The sequence below is a fragment of the Anopheles bellator genome, chromosome 1 (genome assembly GCF_943735745.2).
Source record: "Anopheles bellator chromosome 1, idAnoBellAS_SP24_06.2, whole genome shotgun sequence".
Taxonomy (NCBI): Eukaryota; Metazoa; Arthropoda; class Insecta; order Diptera; family Culicidae; genus Anopheles; species Anopheles bellator.
The window spans coordinates 53460504-53480163 of NC_071285.1; the positions used below are offsets into that span (position 1 = coordinate 53460504).

At 49.8% G+C, this 19660-nt stretch overlaps 3 protein-coding genes across 3 annotated transcripts; all 3 read right to left on the reverse strand.

Annotated features, from left to right (window-relative positions):
- Positions 1–3962: 3962 nt before the first annotated feature.
- LOC131216297 (uncharacterized) lies at positions 3963–4953 on the reverse strand. Its single transcript, XM_058210750.1, has 3 exons — positions 4945–4953; positions 4271–4769; positions 3963–4192 (listed from the first exon to the last, which is right to left on the reverse strand). The coding sequence occupies exons 1-3, from the start codon at positions 4951–4953 to the stop codon at positions 3963–3965; spliced, it is 738 nt and encodes a 245-aa protein (XP_058066733.1).
- Positions 4954–10052: 5099 nt separating this feature from the next.
- Positions 10053–17534, reverse strand: LOC131216825 (cuticle protein 7). Its single transcript, XM_058211404.1, has 4 exons — positions 17169–17534; positions 11221–11328; positions 10400–10592; positions 10053–10331 (listed from the first exon to the last, which is right to left on the reverse strand). Exons 2-4 carry the CDS (start codon positions 11326–11328, stop codon positions 10222–10224), a joined length of 411 nt encoding a protein of 136 aa, XP_058067387.1. The 5' UTR covers positions 17169–17534; the 3' UTR covers positions 10053–10221.
- Positions 17535–18627: 1093 nt separating this feature from the next.
- On the reverse strand, positions 18628–19180 carry LOC131205535 (cuticle protein 8-like). The gene is made up of 2 exons (XM_058197664.1): positions 18892–19180; positions 18628–18830 (listed from the first exon to the last, which is right to left on the reverse strand). Exons 1-2 carry the CDS (start codon positions 19178–19180, stop codon positions 18628–18630), a joined length of 492 nt encoding a protein of 163 aa, XP_058053647.1.
- Positions 19181–19660: the final 480 nt, after the last annotated feature.

Sequence of the window (19660 nt, forward strand, 5' to 3'; positions counted from 1 at the left end):
GACTGCCTGTCACGTTTGACAGCTCCCTTGTCACAGGTCCACGACAGCTCTTCCCCCCTTGCGTATTCTGCTACAGTGTCAGCCTCTTCGGCGGGTTGGATGGCCTCGTTGATCTTCTGACCGTTTGTATTGGTTCGGTACGTTCGCTCGTACCTGGTAATGAAGTTGACACAACTTCCGGTATGCACTTCTCAGTCAAGGGTTCGTTTACCGACGTAGAAGGTTCTGACGTACTGGTTGTAGTAGTAGTAGTAGGTTCCAGTAACGGTTCAGCAGGCAGTGCCTCATCCTGTAACGTAGGTAAGGCCGGTAACTTGTAAACGGTTTGGATATTACCTCCGACTTCTCGTAGCTGGTCAATGTGACGCTTCCAGATACGGTTGTCATCCAACTGGACTCGGTAATGTAGCTTTCCTAGCTTTTCTAAGATTCGCCCGAACTTCCACTTCTTGTGATCCATATAGTCACGGGCAGCAACTCTTCCCCCCACGGGAATAGTTCGAACGTTATGATCAGTAGCAGTCTCGGTGATTTTAGCAGTAGGTAACATCACATCGAGACGAGAACGTATTTGTCGATTGAAAATCATCATAGACGGTGATTTTCCTGTAGTCGGGTGAACGGTTTTACGATAATTCAGCAATATGTTGCAGAGTTCCTTGTGCATGTTAACTTTTTCACATTGTAGTGCCTTCATCTTATTTTTGAAGGTTTGAATGAACCTCTCCACTAGACCATTCGTAGCAGGGTGATATGGCGCACCCATTTTATGGAAAATACCATTGAGCTTCAGGAACTTCTGGAATTCATTCGAGGTGAACTGTACACCGTTGTCGCTTACTAAGACGCAGGGTATTCCATAAGTAGTAAAGAACTCTCTACATGCAGTAATAGTGGAAGCAGTAGTAATGTCTCGTAGCATTTTTACCTCTGGCCATTTCGAGTAAGCGTCGACAAAAACGATGAAATATGTTTGCATAAATGGCCCAGCAAAGTCGATATGTACTCGTTCAAAGGGTTGTGTGGCAGGTTCCCAGCAATGTAACGGTGCTTTGACAGGGTTAGGACGCGTAACTTGGCAAGATGCGCAATTCTTTACCAACTCTTCGATCTCTCGATCCATGCGTTCCCACCACACGTAACCTCTTGCAAGTGTCTTCAAACGAGTGCTTCCAAAATGTGCAGAATGTAATTCGTCAAGTACTTTTGACCGCAGTTTAGGTGGTACGTATACCCGTATGCCTCGCATTATGCAATCTTGTTTGTATCTGCGTTGGGTCTCCATAAGGCGACGCATCAGTCGCTAACACCAACGGCAACTCCGGATTGTAGTGTACCAAGCATGTATCCGACTGCATCTCTTCTTTAACCCGTCGAAATGCTTCTTCGCATGATTTCGACCATTGGAATGGCACGTCATTCCGCAGCAGTTGATTCAGTGGGTAGATTAATGTGCTCAGGTTCGGCAGGAATCGTCCATAATAATTTACCAAACCCACAAATGAACGCACTTGTTCTTTGTTCTCCGGAGTAGGCATACTTTGTACTGCCTCAATCTTTACGCACGAGTTTCTCTATTTCCTGCTCTACCGCAGTTCTTATTGCAAATGGTACCGTTCTTGCTTTCATGTAAATTGGCTGCGCATTCTCTTTCAATCGCAGTTTCGCTACCAGCCCGTTAATTTTGCCTATGGGCTCGGCACACACACCATCGTATTTTTGTAGCAATTTTTTTTACCGATGTGTCGCCATCTGTATTAGTAACATCCACTGTGTGTATTTCGTGAAATTGGTTCATATCAAGTCGTAGCGCCTTGATCCAATTCCTCCCTAATAACGGGTGCTTACGGTTTTCAGCTACGTACAATGGTAATCGGAGTGCGTCGTTTGCACTTTTAACCGAAACTGTACATTTACCTTGCAGTTTGACCGGGTCTCCGCTGTAACTTATCAGCGTCAAATCTGCAGCAGTTAATTTTAAAGACGGCAATGTCTTTTTAAAGTCCTCCAGACTTATTATTGCAACCGGGGCACCGGTATCCACTTCAAATTTGATGCATTTACCATTCACAGAGATGTCAGCCCAGAATTTCCCTATTCGGCTCTCTATGTTGTACAGACCGCATATTTCGTCAAGGTCTTTTTTATCCTCCACACTGTGGACGGCATTGTATTTTTTTGCAACGGGCGCAGCTTGCTTCTTCAAGCATACCTTACTTATGTGTCCCGTCTTTTTGCATGCATGGCAAATTGTGTTGACGTGCGCACACTTGTTCGCCAAGTGTTGTGTGTTACCGCATCGGTAACACGCAGTTGTGCTTGTATTGGTGCCCCCTTTATCCAGTCGATCAGCATGCATTGGTTTTCGGCCTTTTGTACTTTTATTGGCCTGGCGTAGCAACCAAATATCATTCTTTTCTTGGCCCTGAATTTCGTCACCCCCTCGCGCTGACATTTCCATTGCCACAGCGAGGTCATGCGCCTTATCTAATGTAAGGTCGCGCACTTCAAGCAGTCTAGCTTGGATTCCACGATTTTTCAGGCCAAAGACAAATTGGTTTCGTAGAGCCGTATTCAGATAGTCCCCGAAATTACACGTGATTGCTAACTTCTTTAGCAATAGCAGGTAGTCATCTATTGACTCCTCACCCTGCTTGCAGCACTTGAAACGGAAATTTTCTAATATTTCTAGAGGTTTCGGGGTGAAATGCTCTTGCAGCAATTTAACGATTTCGGCGTAAGTTTTGGCATGCGGTTTCACTGGGGCCAACTTATCCGCCACAATATCGTAGTTCTCACTACCGATGTAATGCAGTAGCATTAGTAATTTTCTGTCCTCCGGGACCAAAAACAGTGTGAACGCGGTTTCCAGACGCTCAACCCATCGCGTCCATTTTGTTCGATGGCGATCGAACGGCTCGATGATGGGCGTCTGTATGGTCAGGGCAGCACGTTGCCCAGCCGCAGCACTTGCGTTAGGTGCGTCAACCATCCTCGTCGCCAGTTATTGTGACCTTGCACGTAATATGTCGAACTTGTAAAGTAACTTGGGTAGGTTGGTTACAATATCTACCTATCAACCCTTATTGTAGTAAGTAACACAGCACGTCTGTTCAGCACGCTTGCTTATGATCGACTGCCTGTCACGTTTGACAGCTCCCTTGTCACAGGTCCACGACAGTGCGTTTATAAGATCAATCGGTGTGATCATTTATAGATCTGTGTCAGTAACATTAATGACGTCTCCAGAGACGTCACTAACGCAGATATCGTTATCGTTATCGTAGCGTGTAGACCGGCCATAACTGTGGCGACAGACGATGCGTAACGTAATATTTTTGACATTAACGATTAATGCCAAACTGCTACGCTTCTGTCGAAACGTTTACGGCTCGGCCGAGGCGTAAACCCCGAGTGTAAATACTTTTTGCATACGCATGCTTACAAACAGAGGATAATTTAAGTTCTTATTTGCCGGTATAGCAACAAAATTTAAAAAAAAACAACAGAAAATAATATTCAGAAATCAATTTAATTCTCTTCTATTTCTATTTTCTCGGATCAAAAACACGAACGTCGACACGTTTCACATTTCGTTTTTATATTTTTACTGCCACACGAAGCGTAAACAGTTTGACATTAATAATTAATTTTACGCCAGTTTTCACGCTTCGTGTAGCGCCACAGTAAGAAAACATGCTTAAAAACCATTTGTTTCAATCACAGATAGTTAGGTTTATTTAACAAACAAAACGCATAAATGATTTGCAATGCACCATCTGCCGACCATCAATTTCGTTCGGCAGAGTTTACATTCACAATAAATAGGATTTGTCTACTCGTTCGCGGATCGCTCTGGTCTCGGTACTCGGTTTTTAATCTCAACACGGTTGCACAACGCTGCCCGGTGGGGTGCTCCTCTTTGGCGACGCTGCAAAAGGACCACGGGTCCTCCTCCGGTCTTAGTGCTCCTTCCAGACCTTGGTGTAGCTCGTCGCCCCCTTGCCGTAGTGCTCACCGGTCGCGTACGCTCCAGCATAGTTGCCGATGTAACCGTACGGGTTATGCTGCTTCGGTTCCGGATGGGTGGCGTGACCGAACTTCTTCACGACCGCATTGAATCCGTTGTGATCGTCCGAGGTGTACTCGACGACGCGCGTAGTTCCGTCCGCTTCCTTCAGCATGTATCCACCTGGGGAAGAAATGCAAAAATGGGTCACAGGATTAGCAAAACCATTCGAAACCCCGGCCAGGATCCTCTGCTGGGTACCTTTCACAACATCCCCATCACGGAACTCCCACTGCTTCTTGTGATCGCCAGTGTGCGGATCGTCGACTCCGTACTCGAAGCTGTACTTCGGGTAGGCATTGTACTCGTCATACTTTTTCGCGTAACCACCCTCGCTGTGGCCATACTGATAGTTGTCGTACAGGTGCGACTCCTGCTTGCCACCGTAAAGGCTGCTATAGTCGTTACCCTCGCTGTAGCTGGTGGCCGGAGCCTCGTGATGCTCGTGAACCACTCCGAGATACTTGTCGTTCGACAGGACCAACTGCGGTTCCTGGTGGTGCTGATACTCGTGATGATCCTCCAGCAGCTCGATCGGATATCCCGCGGCCAGTTTCAGCTCCGGCACGTGGTGTACCTGTTCGACGACGAGGTGATGCTCCGGCACATGATGGTGCTTCGTGAGGAACGCATACTGAGCCGGTTCCACCGGAGCGGACTGGACGGCCGTTGCGGCCAAGATGGCGATGGCGGACACAAACTGTCAACAGACGAAAAGACACAGATAGAGATCGCTTAGAGATCGTCAGCTCTTGATAGAGTTTTGCTCCATTTAGCTAGTTTCACTTTGATGCCACATCACCAAGAGATAGATTGTCCTCATGATAAATCCACACCAAAGGCACACACTTCGAGTGCCAACTCATAAAACTCACTCGCAACATTTCGCAACGGATGTGACAGGGACGGCACACGACCACGCAACACTGGAAACACTTGGCTCGGAAATTCGAAGACGGCCGGAACTGCTGTAATCTGCACTCGGCACCGCAAACACTGCTCGTCTGATGGGGTTCTGCCGTCGGTGCAACGGTTTTATACGGTGTAGCCTTTGTGGCCGCTCGCCGCACGGTTCTCGAGGACATCGGTCCGCGCCCCTTCGCACACCTTCGCACGCGGTCAAAGAACCGTAAAACGGACATCGAACAGAGTAATTAATTGCGGCCCCCGGGTGCCGAAGTGTTAGTGCCAGCGAGGTTCTCGCTGAGCCGTAGGCCCTTCTCGCGCCAACAATAGAGATTACCAACGCGCACTGTGCCGTGGTTTTCCACCAATTTCCACCCTAAAACGATTCACTTTTATGCGCGTCTGTCCATGTGTCCGTGCCAGGCAGGGCCCGTGAGAGTCGTGAAGACATCGTGTGGTTATTGTTTACCTTCAGGCCGCCTTCACGCACGCGTGCCATCCACCGCGCGAACCGCGTGGCGCCGAGCGGCCAGAAGCTTTTCTGTGTCCGGTACGCGATGATCCGGCACCAGCACACCAGCTGGTGGAACTGGTGCAATGGCTAATTAGCCTGCCATTAGGGTTGATCCGCCCGTTTTTTTCATTGTTTCTTTCGGTTCAACAAACCCCCAAAATGGGGGTCGGGCACATATTGCACCAAGTTCACAAGTGCCTGTGGAAAAACGCATATTGCATTAGCATGTACCGCTTCGGGTCGGGTCACCGAAAATTGCTCCACCTGCCTTTTGCTCCACTTTTCCGAAAACGTGTGAAGACCAAGGCATAAATAATGAGAGCGTGGACGCACTTTAGACTGCATCGCCTGCAATGGCCACGTGGGAAGTGCCAATTATCCTCGGGACGACGACGAGGTAATGGAAAGGTGTCAGAGTCAATCATCAACCGGTCGTGGAAGGCTTTGCGTGTGCGAAGGAATTCGACCAAAAAAAGTGTGGCACGTGACCGGTCCGGAAAGTTACGCTTCATTTGAAATGTATGCACGGAATTTGCAGAATCTTTTTTCAGATGTCCTTGTGTCGATTCGCACTTTAGTTGCCTCATTAGCCGATACCGTCAGCCCGCGTTTGCGTCGATCGCACCCAGCTCGTGACAACTTGCCCCGTGGAAAAGAAAAATGTGGTACGATTTGTTAATAACGGACCAAGATTATCTAGCCGATCAATGCGATCACCGTTTCGTGTTACATAAGCTCGGCACGGGGCGCTCGGAGCATATCAGGGGGACCACGCCACTGGCTTATCTTCCTAAGTCCGATCTCGTGGTGCCGGTGCCGATAAATTAATTATCAAACGCGATTGTTGATGCAGACGGCACCGGAAATGTAGTCGCGCAACGCAGCTGTCGGACCGGACCGGCGCCCGCACAAAGGACCAGGTGTCATAAAGCGTTGCTTTCTCATCCGTTACCACCGCTTGACGCTTCCACTGGGTTGGCTGGGTCCTAAAGATGCGCGATGTGGCCTACGTTGAATTCGAACTTTTCGACAGGTGTCCAACTGTAGGAAGATTTGTAAAAAAAAATGAATTATTGCCCGTTTTATAAAACACGCTTGGCAGTCATAAATATTTCTTTTCTTAACCTGTGTGCAGAGTTTTGTCTTTTGGTAGACCTTTGACGTTTATTGGGCAGCGCCATCTTTGATCCCGTGAGGCACGGTGGTGAAACGCACGGGGCACGTGCTTTTTCGCATGCTGCCGAATAAACCGCGGGCGACTACGATCTGACTTTGATTGCTACCTTGAATGTTCAATGTCTACTGTTTCATCTCTAATGGAAAACCGTCTAAAGGCCCAGGCTGTCCTCTACGGTGCCGAGTCGCGCCTCGCGCGACGAGGTCTGTAACGAACGGAGCGGCACTCGTTTTTTTTGTGTGTCTTTTAAGGCCAGTGATGAAAGTTTGGCCGGCTGGCTGGCGCCCGCCATGACCAGCGCAATTTTTTGATGTTCCAATTTCAAGGCGACTAGAAAGAGTCGAAGGAAAACGAGGCGATCGTCGAATGTGGGGACGAACCATCACCGAGAGCCGATCATCAAGTTCACGTTCTATTCACGTTTCACGGGGTTCTTTATATTTTAAGGTGGTTTGATTAAATTTATTTATGATTAATTTCAGGATTCGTTTTCGATTGGCTTTTCGAGGTGACTACTGAGCGATTACCCTGCCATGCCCCGAATTGCGACATGATGACGAAAACCCAGTGATTACGTGGCTGATTGCAGGCGATTTGCATGAGCAGTTGAAAGATTGCTGAAAACGCGCCCCGGGCCACTGCTCGTATCTCTTATCACCCACCCCACACGCTGAAACCCCGGGAACCGGGTGACAGATTGATCACAGAAGTTTTGTCGTAAAAGGTGTCAAACAAGGAGTATGACTTTGTTGTGCCGTGAAAAAATGGGTCATAACGCTGACAAATTCCGCAGTAGCGCCCAGCTCGATGCCATTGGGTAAGGCCGCCATCGCTGCTGAAAGCACCCAGCAAAACATCAACCGATTCGCGAATGGGCACTGCACTTGAAGTACTCTTTTTTTTTAAACACGGCTCGACGTGGGCAAGGTGGGTCAGTTCGGCACAGTGACTGCCCATGCTCGATTAGCGTAACGCAAGAAGAGAAGGAAAAACATCGCCCGCGCCAGCAGCAGCATATGTTGGGCACGGGCACGAAATAAAAGAGGCAGCAGCGGGTTTTGTTTGATGGCCACTGGGCCACACTCGTCTCGGCTTGTCTTGGCTTGATGTCATTTTCCTACCGATGGACCCCTGCCTTGGGAGGTCGGTGTGGGGGTTGGAAAAACATACAAACCTACATACACGTGCACGTGCATGTGACACCACCCCCCGCGGGAAAGGGGTTTCGTGGAGGTTCGGTGGACCACTCGGTGGGCCGAAGGACCGAAGGTTGCCTCAGCGGCGCTCGGCCTGCGCTGGCCACGGCACCGTTGGGCAAGGGCTGTTCCGCGTTATGGATCAATCGTAAAAAAGCCTTAATTGCTGCATCGGTCGTAGGCTGATTGATCGCTTTATTGGCCACGAACGGGCCAATGAGGCCAGCTTTTGACGGTTCCCTAAACAGATGTCACTTTAATAAGTGTTTATTAGGCGCTTACGTAATGATGGGCGGCTATTTGGACATTTTCAGTTGCAGCGAAGATTGGAGTCAGTGGCAGTCTGTAGTGTTAGCTAAGTTTAGCGAACGATAGAGCAAATAACCTGATCCACATAGACCATTAGCTTTACATCCGATTGGGCAACTTCGTGTCGTCATTTCGTCTTTTTAATTATTCACGAGTCTCACATTGAGACCTTTCAACAACCCAAAACAAGAAATGTTTTCTAATGCTCCGTAGAAATGTAGCGTGAAAGCTTGAGCCCAGTCGGTACCCGTTTCGATTCGGGATGCATTTTTCATTTTCATCATTTCATTCATTTTCCCCTGTACATTGTAGGCTCACTGAGTCCTCGCGTGGTCGTTTGGCCCTAGTTTCTCCGCTGCTAGCCGCCGGTCGTGTCTGCACAGGCCTGGCATTAATTTAATTCGCGGAAATAATCGTGCACAGCGTGTGCCTGACGGCTACTGGGCGGCCCACCTGTGCCCGCACTTCAGACGACGCTGCTGACCCACTTCTGAGCGGGGCACATGCTCCACTAAAAATATGGAGCCTTCGGACCGATTGCATCAAAGGCTGAGCGAGCTGCTGAAAGTGAAGAAAATTTTGTTGAACTTGAATTCGATGCTGCGCCGCTGAGGCTGAGGGTGCTATTAGTTTTCCTTTCATTCATCGCCCCCCCCGGGCGGGCCCGCTTTTCTTCACGTTTCATCCACCTCTGCTCGGCTATTATGCGGTCGCTCTATGCTCGAACCAACACTCACGCCTCAGCCCTGTTGATGGATGATGGCACTGGGGCGACTCACGTTGTATGCTGCCTTGTTTGTGACTAATGAGAGTGAGAGTTTTTCTCCGCGATGCCGATCCTTGAGTCGAGCGTTTTGCTTCGATCAAACAACACTCGGGGCTCGGCAGATTGTTTCCCCGAAGATGAACAACAATAAAACCGGACCGATACGGCATGGAGACGCTCGACATCGATTACCCCAATCGAATGGGCGGTTGCATAATGGCTCATTCCAATACTCGCGTTACAATACGTTTCGATTATGAGATAACCATCTCGATCCCGGTGGCCATCTGCCGGTTGGAGGATGGTAAGTCGACTACTGGTGGAAAAGTCGAACAGGACGAGTTGGTCGAGCGACTGTTTATAACAAAACAACTCAACAAATGCTTGTTACTCGCAATACCAGAATATTCGCGCCAATTTTTCAAGGTGTTTAAAATGCCGTAAAGCAACGAGGCCACAGTCTTAAGACCCACAATGCGTTTAAATTTTTCTTCAAACGGCTTAATACTAACTTTTGCTTGTATACTAATCCGTTGAGCTGTGCTTTCACAAACTTCAAAGCTCAGCTTTCAAAAGCTGCCACTGGCCGTGCTATAAAATCAGTCGATCGTTTCCATAAAATCCAAAGCCCGCCCTAATTACATACATTTAGGCGCCATCGTTCGTAAGCTCCAATACTTTCCACATAAATCCAATCGTGAATTTTCAGTAGACGATTGCTATCGAACGGTTTCGTTTTGCTTTTGCCTTGTTTCGTCGATCATCCCTCGTTTATTGGCGGTTGATTGAACTCGCCGGGTAAAAAATTAGCAATCGGATTGCCCTTGAACTTAATTCTGCTCGATCACGAACGCGTGGACGTTGCCCAACGATGATTGAAACTAAATTTAATCATCCTTTTAAATGAGCCGATCTAGGGAATTATGCTGATCATATTTTCTTGTGCCTCATGAACCTCAAGACCTTCAAACACATTTTTAACTCATCACTGAACGAGATGAAGAAAACTGCCGAATTTGGTGTGGTTCGATCTTTGCCGAAAACTGAAAACAATCCTCAACGTTTGATTATCTACAATTTATTATCAACATTCTGCTCAAATCAAACTGAAGCCAACAAATTATGCGCAACACTATACTATACGAAAACATTTAATACAATTCGACTAACAACACCCTACAAACAAACAAACGAAAAGCTTATCACCTAGCAATGGTCACGAAAAAACCTGGCATCGATGGGAAACGCGCTACGCGCTATCAGCAGCTGAATAAAGGTGTGGTTCTACGATTTATGATTTCCTTGCACAAACGCCACCGGCTTCGTGTACCATAACGGTGCTGGTGGTGGAACCTTCCTACCCGCACTGTGTATACTGTACTGCTGGGAGCTTCCTGTAGCATAAATGGAATGGAAATACAACATGAGCAATTCGGTTGGTCGCCCTGAGATCATCGCTTACCGGGGGCCGTTGTTTTGATGATCGTCCGGAAGCCACTGTCGCCCTCGACCTCATAGTGAACGGTTCGGACGAACCCTCCCGGCTCGAGGACACCGTAGCCACCGTGAACGTAGTCGCCCTTTCGATTCTCCCAGTGATCCAACGACACGCCGGTCGGTGGATGGTCGATGTAGTACCGGAAGGAGTAGTCGATCTGCCGTGAAGAAACATACCGAGCATCAGAAAGACATTTTTCTAAATACACGTCAATTTTCGTCAAATGATCACTAGAAACCTGCACGCGATGCGGTTTGCTTTAAAAGGCTTCTCAATTTCCTAATTGAAACATAATTGCAGCAGCGCTCAGCAGCCTGAACTCGAAGCCCGGCCGGGCCCGATCGAGAGAAACGAGAAAAAATCCAAAACACGCAAATTGGCCAACCAGCGGCCGCAGGCTTATTCTTGACCGCATACACGGTCGTCTCTGATGCTGCTCACGGTGCAACGGTGCATTACGCTGCGGGCGCTGCTCCGTGGAGTCGTGCCGTGAAGCCACGGACGGACAGTACCGACCGATACACTTTCGCTAATTGAAAGTAATTTAAGTGTCGTAAATTCTTTTTCTGAAAAGTTCACCACACCGACCACCGGTGGCCAGGGCAGCACAGGGCTGGGACCCGTTTTCCTCGGTGTTTGATTTATTGCCCAAATGATAGTGGAAAACAGCGCCCCGGCCCGAGTGCCCCGTCGGTCGCAACCGCAAGCGGCCAGCGCGGGGAAAATAGCTTACCCCATAGTGCAACATTAAACTTGTTAACTAAAATTCGTTGCACTACACTTACCTCGGCGTTCTGCTGATAGTTCGATACGAATTCGACCAAATGTTCGCCGGCGGTCGAAAGAACCAACAGCGACCCTATCAGGCCAGCACCGACCAGAAACAGGTTCATCTGAAATTAAAGCAAACGGCTTCACAGTAGTTACGGCATTTGATCGATGGTGTCCAGTTCCTGTTGATCTTTAGATTCTGGATACCAGGGACAGGGATCAGACATTTTTATCACCGTGTGATACTCGTCCAAGCACGAGCGAGACAGGCACACTCACTCTCTTTCATTCCATTGTCGATTGTGGGGAGCAAATAAAACATCTGTGGCTGAAGAATGGCAAGCTTCCTGTCGAAATGCCACGCCACGAGTCCCTTGTCCCGTTCGTCCGGTTCGTCGCTTGCGTCTCGTTAAAGTTCAAAGCCTCCGGTCGGACTCATGTGTCATTTACCTTTTCTGTGGGTGCCTTTTGCCTGTTTTGCGTCCGGCCCGAGGCCGTTTGCGTGGTGTTCCGTTCACTTGCTCCTGAATTTAAGCATTGACCTTGATATTTGCGCCGTAGCGTACGCGTGAAGCGCTGTCCTTTTGGTGCTGGCTTTGGATAAACATCTTATTTTGCTTACGGCCCTGTTCGCGTCGCGTATGTCATCGGAGAAGGAAGAGCTTGGACGCCCGGACGCCGTAACAATTCTTATTTTACTGTAATTGGCGGGCTAGGGCTGTCAACGTTGCCCAGCAGCACAACAACGACTCTCCTACATAGTTTCGACCGACCGATCGACCGATTGTGGTGTCCGCGGATCCGATCGGCTTGCTGGTGCTGCTAGTGTGTTGTCTTTCCCGATCGGCGTGGGCCGACCGTAAATGGATGTGACATTTCGAAATTAAAACTATTCGAAACGGCTCCCCGAAATGAAATTTCATCAAGAACTTGTTTTGATTGATCCGCTCGGTAAAGTTCAGGCGCGCCAAAAAGCGCACACGCGCCGATACACGGAATGTCAGTTTTAGGAACTGTTGAAAAATCCCCTCGAAAATGATTCACATAAAACTTGAGCCTTTCCGATGATTTATCGTGAAGCAATCGTTTTTAAAGCCCTCCAAACTAATACTGAAACGATTGCCAATAAGAAACCTCCGAAATCGCAGGAATGCTGCCGATGAGTCGTGAGTTCCTTCTTACGGCGGCGTGTATTAGGGTTCTGGTCTTCCTTATTTTATTGTTTTACTGTGCCCATAAAGCGGAATTAAATCACGCCAGAACCCTGTTTCCACCACAACGCATTTATGCGTCATTTACCTTGGCCAGAGTGGTTATTAGCACCTCTACTCAGTGCCCCGGTTCGATGATCTACACTCGATCGCCGGCCAATAAAGCGCGCGCTTCATCACGATTGGCATCACGATTGGCATCTTCACGTCCGGCGAGAAACCAATCATCCTTTCAAACAGTTTGCGATCCACCCCATTCGTGCACTCTCAAGATCACGATCAAAGACCGCTCCTGACGATGCGCGATGCTGGAGTCGCAACCCAAATGCTCGAACCGGGGTTGTGTTCCTCAATTAAAAGGGTTAAGGAAACGGACCGGGCGCCTGCTAGGAAGTCGAGCCTCGTTAGGTGGTGTCAACGAGCGGCCATTGACAGCGACGACCGACGCTGACATTGATGAACGTCTTCGTTACGTTCGACACGAGCGCGGTGTCCCGGTCGGTTGCTCTCCGCAGGCCCATCTTAAAACGGTGCCCCATCGACCTCAAGTTGCGATTTGTTTTTTTCGCTGGTTTCGTCACGCGAGATGTCGTCCCGCGATCGCGATCCCGGCGTTTTCATGAACTTGGCATTGGTGAGCGCCGTTTGGTGACCGTTGCTGTCATGTGCGAACTACAATAAGCTGCCCAAGGTCACGTTCACCGGTCCGACCGATTGATGGACGCAAGTCCCCGTCCGGAGCATCTCGCAGGTCTCACCGTGCAGTGCGATCGCCAGACCGATACGGGCGGGCGTTTGTTCAATTTATCGCCATCTGCCACCGAGATCCGTTGCCATTATTGCGAACCGCCACCATTTTCCGTATTGTTCATTCTCATGCAAATCAAGTTATGATGGACCGATTTTTATGAGCGACCGTTGATTTGGATCGGCACCATATTCCCTCGCTCCCATTTTGCGCCGCTTTTCGAGTCAAGGACCACAGCAGCAACCGCAAATGTCACTCCCCCTTGGCGGTGCGTATGTGACGAACGGTGCTAGATACGAATCTTTAAATTTAAAACCTGACGCTGACGATGATCGCATGACCGCTGGAAGTCATATTTGGGGAGGGAAGAAACCGAGTAACGAACCGAGCGACATCCGTTTCAGAAATTAAATTGAATTCTCTACGGCCACGCAGCTTGCGTCAGGTCGGTCGGAGTGCGAAGTTGTTGCGGAAACCGCGGGCCGCGTAGGGTCTCATGCAGTTTCGGGCTTCGTAACGATCGGCGATTAACTTATGCAATCAAAAATGCGGCGACCTTGGAAGCTAGATTTCGGGATTACGTTGGAACCGGTTGTCCAGACGGAAGGGCAGCCCAAAAGCAGAAACAATTCTTACAAGCATCGGATTAATTTAATGATTTTCAGAGACGCGATTCCGTTGCCGATCGTACGATCGTTCGCGGGTTAGCCGCGACAATGCACTGGTGATTTTATAAGAATCCCAACTTTCCAATTCACACGTGTAATGAGGTAATGCTAGTGTCACTATCTTGCCATCAATCATTGATTGGTGTTCGTCGGTCGGTGTTGCTTCGGCATCGTAACGTTTCATCATCAACCCGGGGGGGACGATTGGCGCCGCCGAGCCGATTTCACGGAGAACTTCTTGGTGGCCCCGGGTTATGGGCCCGGGTGCCGTACCACACGTGAGATCCGTGAGCCAACGGGGGCCAAAAGGTTTACGCGATAAACATCGCAAAGACCCCCGTTATGTGGGCCGACCTATATGGGCAACGTCAGCGTCCTTTCGGGTGGCAGCATACGCAACCGTCACCCAGCCGAGTTCATGAACTCTTTTCACGCCTCTAGCCTTAAATTCCGATTCAAAGTAGCAAAAGCCGGGGTCCCTTCAACGGGGTCGGTTCGAGGCGATGATCTCAAATGTTAATTACTTTCCGGTGGGGCTTGCGGCCTGTGAACCGGCGGACCAGCCCATCCGTAGCGCGCGTTTTGTATCGGTTCGTGGTCATCATCATCTTCGGCCAACCGCCACCATAAACCAAGGCCATCGTCCGCGGTAGGGCTACGTTTTCTTAAGGTTAAATGCACGGCGTTGATTTACGGGTTAGTGAAGTGAAACTCCGCCAGGCGCTGGCCAGATATACTAATAGTAATTGATTATTTTAAAATAAGAAAATGGGGATACTTTTTGTATTTTGTTAGGGGTCAAGAGGAGGACATCAATAGGATTTCCAGTCTAATTTTGTGTTGGCATTCCCAAAACAGGTGTAGTTCTGACGAAATAGTACCACAACAATCTGTGTAACCTTTTGACCGACGATCAGCATATTATGGTTCGTGTAATTAGTAATTAATTTCAACACCAAAGACGTCAACTGGATGTGGAGTTCACGGTCTCGTCGGTGCCAAAAGGTCACATTTCGTTTGGATCATCACTCATTAGGAAGATCTGAAGAGACATTTCGCAACAAGGACGATCCGACTTTCGATTAGACTTAAAACAAATCATTTTGTTCTTTACTCAAACGTTTATTGTCGGAATTGCGTTAAAATACAAAAACTAAGTAAACGGAATGATTCTATTCAGAGGAAGTGGTGCCCTGTGAGCAATCGCACATATTAAAAAGAAGTTTACCGTCGAATCACGCTTAAAGTGTCTGTTGCGGCTCGTGGGCCTCACTTCGAAGCATCTAAAACGGTGGCGACACTTACCAACACACAGCAAAATAATAAATAAAGCTAGCGCCACGATGAAAGGGAAATGATATTTATTAGTATGCAAATTAAAGCACTAATTGAAGCACGAAGCACGAGGATCACATCGATGTGTGGCCAAACATTCGCACATTCGCTCGCTCGTTACCCGGTGCCCGTGAGACATGTTGCCCGACGTGAATGGACACCGATAGATTATCATTTAGATATACGTGTAGCAAGGGGACACTCGAGTCAGTCGGCGGACTACCCAAACCGGCACATCCTATAAGAGATCATGGCGAGATATGGAGGATTTAGGTTGAGTCCATTTTCCGGCCAAAACCCATTTGGTTTTGCCGACGTGTGAAGCCATCAATATCGGGCTATCGGGCTGCGTTTCATCGCCTGCACGTGACTCGACCATTCGGCCGGGCAGCCAGAGGTGCCCACTAATGGCCAGCGGCTAACCACAACCATCGCCATCGTCATCGTCGTTCTAACTTTGCGGTCAATAAATTCGCCTTTATGGCACGGTTATTAACAATTTATCAGCTCACTGGGCTTGCAGACGGCCGGGGGCCACTCGCCACCGGTGGGGCTCCTAACTGGGAGCCCGATCCGGATCGGCCTGCGCAGCACGGTGTTGATAAGCGCACCCCTCGCACGCGACCTCGGGGGACCAATCCGAGCGCTACGATGACATCAGACAACCGGAGCCGACTAGAACACCGAAAGGAACGCCCGTAAACTATCCTAACATCCCATAAACATTGCTGCGCCCGCGATCGAGTGGCAACACCTGCGCGGGTCAGCTTGAGCTGACCCATGATTTAATGCTCATCTAGCCCAACACGATCGGTGGTGATAAGTGGTAGGGCGTTACCTGCTAGTGATTAGTGGCCGTCGGAAAGGAGCGAAAAGGATATCGCACCAAAAACCCGGACCGGTTTTCGCGCACTAATTGGCCCACCGCAGCAAGGGCGGTTAAGCCGCACACGAAATTAGTGTACTGTGGCAATGAATTATGTATGCTTTGTGGCCATTTTGTATACTTTGTTGCAAGCATCACGTTACAGCGCTGGGATCGACACTCTCTTGTCGGCAATCCGACAAAAAAGGCCCAAATAAGTACACACAGAAGATCCCTAAATGGTACATCCGAAAATGGTAATTCAGTGAGCCGTGTCAACGAAGACGTGTTGTTCAAGGTTGCAAGCGGCACTGACATTGACCAGATGGCAAATCACCGTTCCATTGGCACTCCGTGGCTACCGGAGTGACCAGTTTGGCTTAGAATCTGTGATCGAGTGCACCGATAAAAAATAGAACAAAAATAGCAATCAGCGGGGATCGATGATCGATGCCGTTTACGGTTCGATGGCAACCGAATTTCATGGTCCGAGCATCGAGCGGACAAATTGCGGACACTCGATCAACAGATCGATCCCAGTCGAGGGACCGATGAATTTCACCCGCCCGGACAGCTCTCAGCCACGGGCGATTATAAATCGAGCAAAAGTAATCCTCCGATTGCGCCACGAACCATTAGTTTGCCGGACCCGGACCCGGACCTTATCTCACTGATTAATGATCCCGAAAACGAGCTGATTTCCATTACCACCAACGATCGCCAAGATGCTCCACGATTTCCCGCTAATTGGTTATGCGATCGAACCATTTTCCACTGAATTCACACCGAGACGGTCGGGTGAAAATCATCCGACGATCTGATAGCCCGATGGTGGCTAAGCGATCCACTTTAAATTCGCAACAAATGACCGCGCGATGAAAATGCGGATAGGAAGCGACGGATTTTCCCATCGCCCTCAACTCTCGATCTCTCGCGAGTTCAGCCCGGGCTGACTGATTTGCCGATTTTCGCAATCTCACCCGAGCTCGAATCACTTCATCATCGGCAACCTTTTGCTCTCTCTCTCTCTCTGTCTCTCTGTCTCTCATAAAAGCGATGGGTGATTAATCATGTGCAGCTTTCCAGTCGGACTTCGGCGGACACACCGCAGACACGGATTCGCTTCGGAGCTTACCTTTCGCCTGGTGACAAGAACTTTGGAACCGACGAGAAAGGATCGGCTTCACACTACACACCGCGCAATCAACCGCCACTCTATTCACTGGAACGTGACCCGTTGGGCCGGGTGATGGGGGGATGGCCACTAGAACTGCATCGGGGGGTAGCCGTCCCTCGCGGTCGCTAATTGAGTTTTTCTTCTGCAAGGGGTTCACAGGTTTTGCGATAGCACCCCCACCGGTCAGCTGGCCGCAGCTGCTTGTGGTGCCAGCTGAAAGAACTCGGTTCACTAACCGAGAACCGCGATGTGGCAACGCGCAAGGAGTTTGCGACGATCGATCCGACGATCGATTGATGCGCGGATGATGAAACTCTGAGGGCTCCGTCGTCTGGAACGGCACTACTCGCGGAAATTAGGTTTCTGACGCGACGCGCCCGCTCAGGAGATGCTCGGCAGCTCGCCGAGCTGGTGGTGGTGGTGGTGGTGATGGTCCTCCGCATAGGACGACCTTAGGAACCGAACCGGCGTGGAGTGAGTGAACGGCGGTTCCGCGCCTAATAGCCGTGGCGCCGGCTCAGGGTGGCAATCAGCTTCCCCCGCGGCGCGACGGCCAGAATGAGTTCCACAGGGCCACGCAGGCTCCACAGCGCGCCTTTTTATTCATCACGCTCACCTCAGTGCGATGTACATAAAATATGAGATAATATCTGCCCGAAGATGAGCACAGCACGCGGGGGGATGCCAAGAGCCGGCGGGGCTGGCAAGGGGGTAGTGGGCACATGCTGGCGGGGCAGAGAGCGGCACAACACCGTTTCACCGTTGGCACTCACAATGAAGTAATCAACCTGACGGTGCGGTGTTGGTGCTGCTCGTGAACCGAACCGTAGCTGCGAGGTCGTCGAAGGACTTCACTCCTAAAGGGTATGGGTTGTGCGGATCGATCGTTTCGAACCTTCCATTCGGCGCCCGCAGTAGCAGTGGGTCCCAACAAACAGATGTTTTCTGCCCGAAGCAGAAAGCTGCCCCAATCTGGGCTGGTTCCGAGATCCCAAAAAAGATTCACTTTTATTGGGTAAAAAGGTGAGGTGCGCGAGCATAATTGCGGCGCGTCAACTCAAGGATGGGGCCGCGCACCTGCGTAGGGGCCGCGGGTTGAATGTCAGAGACCAGTACTTGTCTTGCCTTGCGTTGCAGGTAACTTTGTGTGATTTTACATAATCATACTAAAATGTGTAATGCTTCTCGCTAGTAGGAACACGTGGCCCTTAACCTTTCGCGCTTCGCGCAAATCATCGTCGACGCCATTCGCGATATTTCTTTCACGCTTTAGAATAAATTACCCACTGATCTATTGCCGACGGGGAGATAATTACAAACTACGCTGCACAGGCGATTGTTTCGCAAAATCCACTCCGGCGCCTTGTTCATCAGAATCGCTTTATTTCGTATTTACAATGACGGGTCCTTCGGGAAATCAGCTGAACTTCTTCAGTTTGCTGTAGCTTTGGCCAACCTTCGATCCCTCCGATACCGCCTCGTCACCGACCTTCTGCTCCGTCACATGGCCCGGCTTACCCTTCGTGATCTTCTTCACGATCGCTTGAAACCCGTTCACGTCATCGGCCCGGTACTCGACGATGCGCTGCGTACCATCCGGCTCATCGAGCGTGTACGATCCTGAAGGATAAAGGATGGTTTACTTCACCTTCCGGTGCACCGGACCGACGGTTTACGTTACCCTTCACGATGTCGCCGTCGCGCATCTCCCACTGGCTCTTGTGATCGCCCGTCACAGGATCCTTGACACCGTACTCGAACTGATACTTTGGGTAGGCGTAGTAATCCTGGTCCGCCCGCCCGTCGTGATCGTAGGCCAGCGCCTTGCCCGCGTCGACCGCCTCGAACTGATGCTGGCCAACGTGTGGGTCTTCGTGCTTGACCACCGTTTCGTACGCCACCTGCTTCTTGATCCGTGCACCGTGGACACACGCCACCAGCACGGCCAGCAGTAGGGCGATTTTGCACATTTCGTTACGCTGTTTGAAGAACCGCAAGCTAACTGATGATGCCAGTGCAGCCGGCAGGCAGTTTTTATAACCAAACCAACCAACCAAAAGTTCTTGGCGTGGTTCTAGTTCTAGTGCTAGAAAGTGCTGGCAAGGTGGGCGATTCGGTCCACTGATCGGAATGCGGGCGGCGACCCCAATTCTTGAACTTGACCAACCAAGCAACGGTTTTCACTCGATGCTACCGAAGGCTCTGTTCTCGATTTCAATCACCACCGCGTATGGCCACCGCGCAGTGTTGTGTGTTTTCGGTGTGCATTCATTTATTTGCATGAATCATTCCTTCGTTTCCACGAAACGGACACGAAAATTGTTTTGCCGACACACGACGGGCATGACACGACGGCGATGCAATTTGCATTGCAACGGCGCACCGTAATGCACCGAGTGTAGCATAAGTCCGGCGCAGGAAGCGGCTTCACGATTGACATTGACGGTAAT

What these genes read in the sequence shown, in the direction of transcription:
- LOC131216297 (XM_058210750.1), bottom strand. An exon ending in TGATGGGGATGTTGTGAAAG is followed by an intron (nt 4,193 to 4,270) that starts GTACCCAGCAGA and finishes TTTCTTCCCCAG; the next exon opens with GTGGATACATGCTGAAGGAA.
- LOC131216825 (XM_058211404.1), bottom strand. Translation starts at nt 11,328, where the DNA reads ATGAACCTGTTTCTGGTCGGTGCTGGCCTGATAGGGTCGCTGTTGGTT. An exon ending in ACTATCAGCAGAACGCCGAG is followed by an intron (nt 10,593 to 11,220) that starts GTAAGTGTAGTG and finishes TCTTCACGGCAG; the next exon opens with ATCGACTACTCCTTCCGGTA. An exon ending in CATCAAAACAACGGCCCCCG is followed by an intron (nt 10,332 to 10,399) that starts GTAAGCGATGAT and finishes TTTATGCTACAG; the next exon opens with GAAGCTCCCAGCAGTACAGT.
- LOC131205535 (XM_058197664.1), bottom strand. Translation starts at nt 19,180, where the DNA reads ATGTGCAAAATCGCCCTACTGCTGGCCGTGCTGGTGGCGTGTGTCCAC. An exon ending in CGACGGCGACATCGTGAAGG is followed by an intron (nt 18,831 to 18,891) that starts GTAACGTAAACC and finishes TTTATCCTTCAG; the next exon opens with GATCGTACACGCTCGATGAG.